At 54.5% G+C, this 9381-nt stretch overlaps 1 protein-coding gene across 3 annotated transcripts; it reads right to left on the reverse strand.

Annotated features, from left to right (window-relative positions):
• Nucleotides 1-430: 430 nt before the first annotated feature.
• Nucleotides 431-8762, reverse strand: TRIM56 (tripartite motif containing 56). Of its 3 annotated transcripts, none has more exons than XM_059897196.1 (3): nt 8684-8762; nt 7770-7827; nt 431-7660 (listed from the first exon to the last, which is right to left on the reverse strand). In XM_059897196.1, exon 3 carries the CDS (start codon nt 7657-7659, stop codon nt 5392-5394), a length of 2268 nt encoding a protein of 755 aa, XP_059753179.1. In that variant the 5' UTR covers nt 7660; nt 7770-7827; nt 8684-8762; the 3' UTR covers nt 431-5391. The 3 variants fall into 3 exon arrangements, with proteins under 3 accessions (XP_059753179.1, XP_059753177.1, XP_059753178.1); XM_059897194.1 differs by having other exon boundaries at nt 7770-7881; nt 8684-8756; XM_059897195.1 differs by lacking the exon at nt 7770-7827 and having other exon boundaries at nt 8684-8747.
• Nucleotides 8763-9381: the final 619 nt, after the last annotated feature.

The following is a 9381-nucleotide window of genomic DNA, read 5'->3' on the forward strand; positions in this document are numbered from 1 at the left end:
ACCTGAGGGCTCCCTCCCACCAAATGTGAGCCTGGAAGATGCTTTCTGCCCAGAGGGCCCCTCTGTCCTACAGGTGGGAGTGGCCCTGGACGAGGGCTGGGACCACAGATGATGACAGTGTTGATCGCCGTGCTCCTGAAATGTCCCCAAGGATTCTGTGTAGCATCTTTGGAGCTACAGCAGGGAATGGCCATGATATCTGATTCCCTTCACTACCAGGGTTTTTCTTTTTTTTTTTTTTTTTTAGTTTTTTCTTTTTTTTTTTTTTTTTGGCCGCGCCGCGAGGCATGTGGGATCTTAGTTCCCCGACCAGGGATCGAACCTGCGCCCCCTGCAGTGGAAGTGCGGAGACTTAACCACTAGACCGCCAGGGAAGATCGTTACCTGGATGTTGATCATTTCCCATACCCATGAACCATCTGAGAGAAGGTTCACATTTTCCAAAAGAATTTATTAAGAAACAGAAAAAAGATACAAAGTATAAAGGAATGAAAGAGTTTACAACACAGATTCTTCAGCCTGGTGGCAACAAAGAAATACTTGCTGGGCTGACACCACGGGTACAGAGGCCCCAATTCCACCATTTTCAATCCCATTTCTCTTAGCTGCTAATGCAACCAGTTCAAACCTTCTCTGAAGACAAGTCAGATAGCCTTCCAAAACCTCCCCAAACTACTTCCTAATTGCCTCTTTACATACGGTCCCCTCTCCACCCGGTCCCAAAGATTCCTCACCCAGGCTTCAGGTGAGGGTGAGGTCAGCCAGACCCTGGTGAGCCTTCTCCATACGTCCAATCACTCTGTGGTTCCTAGACCTATTTTTGTTCCCATCCAGATTCATTTAATTAAACTACATTCATGAATCGGTCGGGTAGGCTGGTTTTGTTACCTTCTGTCAAGTTACCTGTTTTCCTAAGCCTGCATCTGAACTTGACCTTTCTCCTAATGGGACCGTCTTCTTGAGCACTCTCTCTGGCAGCTCCCTGCCCCAGCTAGTCCAAGACTACTTTCTCCCCCAAACAGAACTCTGCATCCCCATCCAATCTCCCACTTAACTTACAGGATAACTCTAGTTCTCAGCTGACCTGCCCAGGAGAAATGGTCAAGTACCTTGATCTTGGCATCCACTTATCACATCTTGCCCAGCTCAGGTCACCAATCTCATCAATTTCCTCGGAAGACTTCTGACTTCTCTCTTGAATGTCTGCCCCTCTGGAATATTATCTCTGTAGATTATTCTATGACATGGCTTTATAGATACAGTAATAGTAAGACTACAGCGAAAGAAGAGTTATTCTCTCCCAAATTATATTTTCTCTAAATTACCAAAAAATTGGGCTACTCTTGCCATTTTGAATTTCTTCTAAATACCTATGGTTATCAGGCCTTCATTAGTACAGCCTGATTCTCAGCTGGCTTTTAGGAGTAGCACTGAGTCTTAGCAAGCTGGCCATTGGTCCCTTCCGCTCTTATGGTCACTGCTGTGTCTTAGCAAATGGCTTCTCCAAATAACTGCTGGAAAGCGAAACATGAGTCTCCTCCAAAGGAGAAGCAGGTCACAACTCTACCCAGACGTTCTCGAGTTTTCCCCTCACAAGGCATGCACACAACATCCCCATTCACGCTTACCCTGATGGAAAATAAGTCAGTACTAAAGTCGGTTAAAATTTTTCCTAACCAAGACTGCAGATTTGAGCTTTATGGGGTACAAAATCCTTCTCTATGCCTCTCAGCCAGTCCTCACCACAACCCCGTGAGGTGGGCATGGTGGATATTATTATCGCTATTTTACTGATGTAGAAACTGAGGTTCAGAGAGGTTAGGGAGCTAGACCAACATCACACAGCTATTTAGTTGGAAGAGCCAGCACTCAACCCAGGTCTCCGCTGCCTCATTCACCTTCCTTTTTTTAAACCCAAAGAATATGAACAAGGTTCTCTACTCCCTTTCTCTCTACCCGAACGGCATTCTCCATTCCTACACGATCTGGAAAGTTCCAGACAGCACAAGGAATGATTGATCAAGTTAATTGCCATAGTCCAATGCAGGGTGGGGATGTTGGATCTTTCACAATGTTCCTGATTTCTTAACATCTGTAGTTGAGCCAAGAACTCTCTCTCCGCACTGAGCAGTGCTTTCTGTGCCGGGATTTGTTAGGATTCCCGGGTGACGGTTGGGGCACTGGGGATTTTACCTCCAAATTATGCTCAGTGCTATACTTCTCATCCGTTTCACATTTTGCCGTGTTCTGTGCCTTCCCACCCCTACCCCGTCACGAGGAAAATTCAGTATGTCTGTCAATCGTCCAGTGCCCGACTCCCCAGGCTTCTTACAGCGTCCTGAAAGCCCCATGTGCCCTGCATCTTTAGAGCACCTGTGGGGTTCTCTTCCTGCATCCAGGTGATATTTCCCTCCGGAAGTTCTCTATTCCTGCCTCAGGCGTGAGCCACTTGGCTGCAGCCATTCCACCAGCCGGGCCCTCTGCACGCGGTTCCCATGCGGCTCTGCAAACCTGTTGTTCCAACCTGAAGGTATTTATCCCCTAGAGGCCAGGACCGCACCCCACACCCAGGATGTATAAGCAGGACACCTGAATTTCACCTCTTTTGTGACTTAGAGCTGAGCCAGTCTCCTGGAGGCTTATGGTAGGCTGTGTCCACAGTGCCCCCTACTGGAGATTTCCCACAAGCCAAAGTTTTGGACAACTTGGCGTTTTCTAGACATCAATTCGCTCCACAGGCGTTTACAGAGCACCTACTAGGAGCCATCACTGTGCTGACTCTGTAGAGAGAGCTACAAGAAGACAGACACAGCACCCCACTCGTGCAACTCATCTTAAACTAGCTGGTTCCACAGAACCGCCACTTGGTTTCCAGTTGGTCTGAATTAGTTGGTGAACTCAGTAAGATCTTCCCCTGCCTCTGGACACTCCACAATGACCGATCACCCACGGGGACCATCCACGGGGACCACCTGAGCTCTGCAAACTTCCCAGGGCAGATTCCTTGGTCAGTCACCAGACAGGACCTTGCTCTGACGACCCTTCCTCCCTGCTGGGTCCTGACCGGCTGGGATTCTCCTCCTGACTCCTGCCTACCCCCCGACCCCTACCCCTGAAAGGACAGTCTCACTTATTCTGACACATTCATTTACAAATCCAGTAGTTATTCTTGAGTGTATTTTTCTGAAGTAGTCAAGCATATATGTTATTTAGTGGACAATAATAACTGAAGTAGAAATGTGCATATATGAATAACAGCATGAAATAAAAAGAACCCAATCTCCCCAATCACTGACTATTTACACATTTTGAACCTATTTCCACTCGGTAACTATTCAGACATGCTTTTACCTTGTTGCTATCATTACGTGATCAGAAAGCCAAAATCTTTTCTTTTTGGCTTACGATTGCATCATATAACATCATATTCTTCTAAATAGTTCTCATAATTGTCATACATGAAGGCAGTAGCTCATTGCCCTGCTAGACCACAATCTACTTGGCTAGATTCTGGTCTAGCCAGAATTGGCTAGCGAAGCCAATTTTTTGGAAACAGGAACAGGAGCTGTTTCCTGTCAAAGACTGTAATATATAGGGTGGCCACAAATATCTGTGTGCAGATACTTTTTTTCCTTTTGAATCCTTTTCCCAGAATGTACTCCCCAAAGTGAGATAACTTCGTCTTATAATCACTTCTTTGACTCTTGTCAAGAACTGCCAAACTGTTCACCAGGAAGCATCATTTATAGTGCCAGGGGTCTATTTCCCCACGACATATTTTTTTAAATGTATTTTTGACGAATGCAAGTGGTCGATTTTAATTTATTTTTCATTTTATGTGTCCTGGCCTGTGTGCATTCGTTCTCTTGGGTATACGGCTTATTTGGTGCTTTGACCAAGTACATCTGTTTAGTCACTGCATATACTGGAGACTCCTCAGATCAATGCTCCGTAATTTCCTCATCTCATTGATTTTCCTTTAATCTTCATTCTTCTTTCCTGTGCATACATTTCAAAATTTTATATAATTGAATTTGTCCACCTGACATTGATGATTTCCCCTTTCACTTCATTAAACAATCAATGACCTCCCTGGAAAAAGATTTTCTTTTCCCTACACCTAATGTCCTGCACTTTCCATCCGGACTTGTCCAAAATCTCTCTGGTTCCCATGAACACTCATTGCCCATGATCCTTACATATTATTCCCTTTGGTCACCTCTCAACAGCCCCTGGCTAAACATGTCCACCTCAGTTCCACCGCTGCCACAGCCTATGCAAAAGGCCGGTGGTCATGGCTCACTTCTGACGGGATCCCTCCATGAGATTTTCACCCCTCTGCCCATCCCAGCCCCACTACCGACTTCCCAGGTCTTCCAACCGGTTTGGCCCCTGAGTCCCACACCTGGCCTCTAGGCTTAGGTTTTTTCCCCACCCATAATGGCAATATGGACAAATGCCTTCAACCCCTTAGTTCAGCCAAAATTTCTCAAAAGGAATTGTGCCAGAAAACTAAGAGGGGGCTAAAAATAAACTCCAGGAAGTATAAAGACATCAAAAAAGAAAAGGCTTTATATCCTACATAGGTCTGGCCTCAGGTTGGCTTGGAGGTGAGGGGTGGTGGAAGTTGGGGGGTAAGACCCAGGGTCTCCCCTCGTCTCACACTCAGAACCCTGTGTTTTAGACTCCAACCCTGCCGGGTTCCATTTTCTAGTAGCACATTCTCTTCACGGACTTCAAGGTAAACGCCTGTTGGCCTCGGCTTTTGTCTATACTTGGTCCCCCATGAAGTCCACCCCGCACTTCACTGGGGGACGCCATTATCAGAGGAGCCTCAACTTCCCAGCCGAGGCTGGTGGAAGATGCCATTTATGGCCGGGTTCAAAATCCCAGACCTCTTCTGACTTGGTGCGTCCCGTTCAAGTCGGAGGGGAGGGGGTTCTCAGCTCTCTTCCAGAAAGTACATACCTGACATACCCTTCAAGCCCTGGGCTTAAAGGACTATTTCTACCCACTTCCCCAAGACTCTCCCTGGGCTACCCCATCAGGAATGGTTTTAAAGAAGAACTCAAATCAGGACTAGCTTACACATCTTGGAAACCTAGACTCTACGGTGGCAGCAGCGGCAGTCACCCCCAGCAAAAGAAAGAAGCATTAATGCCCAGCACCCCTCCAACCCCTCCTCCTCTGCTTCTGAGGGTTATGGCCACGCCACGCCACGCCCCTTGGTCCCTATTCCTGCGCACCTGAAGAGCTGTTTGGCACTTCACCTTGAAAAGTTGCCAACCCCTGCTCTCTGGGAAAATGCCCACATCCCTCGGGCCGCCCTGCTTCCCTTCTCTCTACCCCCCCAGTCCCCCCACCCCGAAGTCTCTCCCCAGTCCCAGCCCTTTAACTGTCAGGAGGGCGGACCCGAAAGACATGGATGGTCCCATTACTGAGGGACACGACCAGGTACCTGCCATCCACCATGGTGGTCACCCGGGGCTTTTCCAGGCCGTGATAGGCCGTCAGGAAGTCCCCGAGCAGCGACCCCTTCGGATCGAGGATCACCACCTTGTTGACCTCTCGAAGGGTCAGAAAGATGTAGCCCTTCTTATCCACGGACACGGAACCTGGCTGGCAGCCGTGCAGGCCCGGCCCCCGGTACTCCCCAATCACCTGGCCCAGCCCGTCACAGACCACCAAGCTATTCTGCTGCCAATCCGACCCCACGAAATTGCCCTGGGGGCTGGTGGTCAGGAACACCAGTGCCCGCAGGCCCCGGCTGGCCTTGCCCCCAGGGATAAACCGGGTGGCCAGGCTGCCTTCCATGTTGTACACCTCCACATGGCCTGACACGCTGACGGCCACCCGGTCCCCGCTCGGCATGGCGGCCACGGCGTGGCTGGCCTGGCAGAGGCTCAGCGCCCGGCGCCACTGCACCTCGCCGTTGGGGCGGATGAGATAGAGCCGAGCGCCAGCCGAGAAGGCCACGGCGTCCTGCAGGGCGGCCACGCTGCATGGGGAGCAGCCCTCAGGGACGGGCACCGCGCCCTTGTAGTCGCCATTGAGGGAGAAGCGCTTCAGGGCCCTGTTCTGCTCGTCTGCCACCAGGATCTCCCGGGAGCCAAAGGGACAGAGCCCAGTGATCCGGGGAGACCGCTTGTCCCCCGGCATCCGCGTGGGGAAGCTGCAGAAAAAGACGGGCCTGGGGAGGAGGCCAGAGCCCTCCAGGTTTGGCCCAGGTGCTGGGCTGGGCTCCCGAGAAATGGACTTGAGCCTGCCTTTGAATTTCCTCTTCTTGTTGGATCTGCCACCCCTTGGGGACTGGGCTCCTCCATCTTCTTGGGGTGTCTGGGCTCTGCCCTCTTTCGGGGTCTTGGCTCCGTCTTCTTGGGGAGTCTCAGCTCTCTCCGCCTTTAGGGCCTGGGCTCCATCTTCTTGGGGCGTCTGCGCTCCGTCCTGCTTCGGGGTCGGGGCTCCATCCCTGCTCTGGGGCTGGGTTTCGTCGCCTCCCTGGCTTCTGGCTCCGTCCTTCCCGCTGGCCTTCCGGGGCTGTTGCTCCTCAAAGGAGAGCCTCAGCAGGTGGCACTTCTGGTCCAGGAGTCCAGGATGGAGCTCCAGCCGGGGCAGCAGGCAGGGGGCTGACCCAGGCATCCAGGGACAGCGCTGCAGCTGCTGAAGCCTTTGGGCAATCGCCCCCTCCAGCGAGAGTATCTCGGCCTCGCGACCCAGGCTGAGCACGCGCCGGGCAAAGGCGGCCGCCTCCCTGGCCACCTGTTCGCGGCTCTCCAGCTCCCCCAGCCTCTCCCGAGCAGCCTCCTCGGCAGCCTCCACGTGGGCCCGTAGCTGCCCCAGCACCTCCTGCTTCTGGGCCAGGAGGGCCCGGAGGACCCCCTCGGCCGCCTCTTCCACCTGCGTGCCCACCTTGGCCGCCTGCTCCCGCAGACGGGCCAAGGCTTCCTTTTCCTCCAGCCGGGTGGCCTCCAGCTCAGCCAGATTGCTGTCCACGCCCGCCAGGAGCTCCTCGAGGCCGGGCCTCCGGGCACGCACAGCCTCGGCCAGGGGCAGGCAGGGGTGGTCCAGGTGGGGGTCCAGGCGACACTCCCGGCACAGCAGCTGGGAGCAGGGCTGGCAAAGGAAGCGCAGGGACTCCCCCGGGTGCTGGGGACACTGGGCCGCCTGGCGCTCCCGGGCCTCCTCGTCGTACCACCCTGCCCTGTAGCCCACCAGGTCCACCACGCGGTGGCTGTGGGTCTGCCGGGTGCAGCGGTGCCCATCGGCACAGGCCTGGCACAAGTCGTCGGCGCAGTCCAGGCACCGGGCTGTGGCTGGCCCCCCGGCGCTGGCGCCCCCCATCAGCGGGCACAGCGCACAGGCCGGCTTCCCTGCGCGCAGGTCTCCACCGGCTCGGGCCTTCACCAAATCCAGGAGCCCGTTGACGAAGAAGTTGCTCTTGAAGGCAGCCACGCCCGTGGGCGGCACAGGCACGGACTCGCGGCACTCAGGGCATCGGACGTGGCTGCCCTCGGCCAACTGGCCCAGGCAGTCCTGGCAGTAGGTATGCAGGCAGGGCAACGTTTTGGGCACCCGCAGCTGCTCCAGGCAGATTTTACAGGCTAGGAAGTCGCTGCTCAGGGCCTCCAGCAGGGAGGGCGAGGAGCCCTGGGAAACCATTCTGCAAGCGAGGGGTCGGGGTCAGAGGACAGAGGGCACCTCCACGGTGGCCACCACCTGCCCTCTCGCCTCTCCCCCATCCTCAAGCCCCACCAGGTCTGGGGTCTCACCTGAATGGCCAGGAATTTTCTTCTGGTCTCTTGAGATAAAGAGCCGCCTCCCTCCTCCCTGCAGACATTCAGCAAATGTGAAAAAGTAAAGGGCACTTTTGCATGTCAGGCCCTGCGAGATATGACAACACCAAGAAGCCCAGCCTTAGAGACCTGCTGGTGTAATGATCGGTGCCCCCCACTGACAGGCCTTGTGGCACATGGGGTGCGAGTCTGGTGTGAATAGATCCTGGGGGTCCTGCTGGGAGTGGGATGCCAGGTGAGGGGAGGGCAGAGAGGACCAGCTGAGGGTCTGGGTGGGCAGATGTGCCTTGACTCCTGGAGGGTGGGGGAGTATGAGGGACCCCAATTCCCACAGCCCCGTACACCTGCCTCCTAGGCCCTGGCAGTGGCATCACGGGTTGCGAGGGCCCCTCTTCCTGCCTCAACTGTCCTGAAATGAACAGGCAGAAGGATGCCTGAGAGAAAGGGGCTGCCTCGCTCCTTCCTTCCAGCCCTCAAACTCAGGGTCACCGTAGCCTTTGCCCCATCTCCTTCAGCCCTTTTCTTTCAGCCTTTCCTGCTGCAAGAGGCCTCCTGCTTTCCTAGAAGCCTCTGGAGGGTAAGAGTCACATGAGGATCATCTGTGAATGCCCCCAGCTCCCTGCACAGTGGCTGTGAAATACTTGAGCAAGAAACTTGGGGGATTTCCCCCAAACTTTCAGAAAGCAGGGGCTGGGAGGAGACCTCAGACAGTGGGAGGGTGTCTTCCCCAGGAAGTCTCAGATCTCTGGCCCCGCGGGGGAAGCCTCCCCTCTCCTCCCGCCTTCTGGGTCCCTCTCCCCACTCCCTTCCTCTTCCTCCCGCTCTCTCCCTTCCCCCACTCCCTCCAGTTCAGCTGTCCCTTCAACCGCCCTCCAAGCCCCTCTCCTTACCTAGCCGGGGCTCCGGGACCCGAAGTGGGGACCCCCCGAGGCCCTGGCGCTGCTGTTGCTGGGCTCCTGAAAGAGAAACAAAACTGAAACTAATTGTACTTCTGCAACTTCCGTCCCAGGCCCGGGACACCGACTTGTACAGCCGCAGGCCCCGCCTTCCTCCCTACCCTGCCTGGAGCTCTTCCTCGGGGGCCTCCTCCACCAGCAGGGCACAGCCCCCGCCAGCAGGGCTCCAGGGCTCCGGGGCCAGGGCAGCCTCCGCGGCTGGAGTTGCCGAGGTTGGCTTGTCAGTTTGAGCCCGAGGATTCGCTCAGCCTGCTAAGTGTGTTTGTCGCAAAGGCAGGCCAGATGCCTGAGGATGCGTCCTCTGAGGGAAGAAATTAGAGATCATAGGTGATTCGGAGACGTAGGGTAACTAGAGCCCGGCCTCAGGCCCGGGTTCCAGCGCTGCTGCATATCTGCCAATCCAGTCTTAGGTGAGGCCCTTCGTACCATAAATCTCTGCTGAGATACGGGAGGGGCTGTGGGAACCAGATAAAGGGCCTCGAACTGAGGAGTCAGCAAAGGCTTCCTGGAGGAGGCATCACTTGAGATGAGTCAGAAGAGTGCATGGGGGTTGGGGATCACCTGAGAAGAACGCAGGGAAGGGCATTCTAGGAATTGGGAACAGCAAGTCCGAGGGCTCAGAGGAATGAAAT

The sequence above is a fragment of the Balaenoptera ricei genome, chromosome 15, assembly GCF_028023285.1.
Source record: "Balaenoptera ricei isolate mBalRic1 chromosome 15, mBalRic1.hap2, whole genome shotgun sequence".
Taxonomy (NCBI): Eukaryota; Metazoa; Chordata; class Mammalia; order Artiodactyla; family Balaenopteridae; genus Balaenoptera; species Balaenoptera ricei.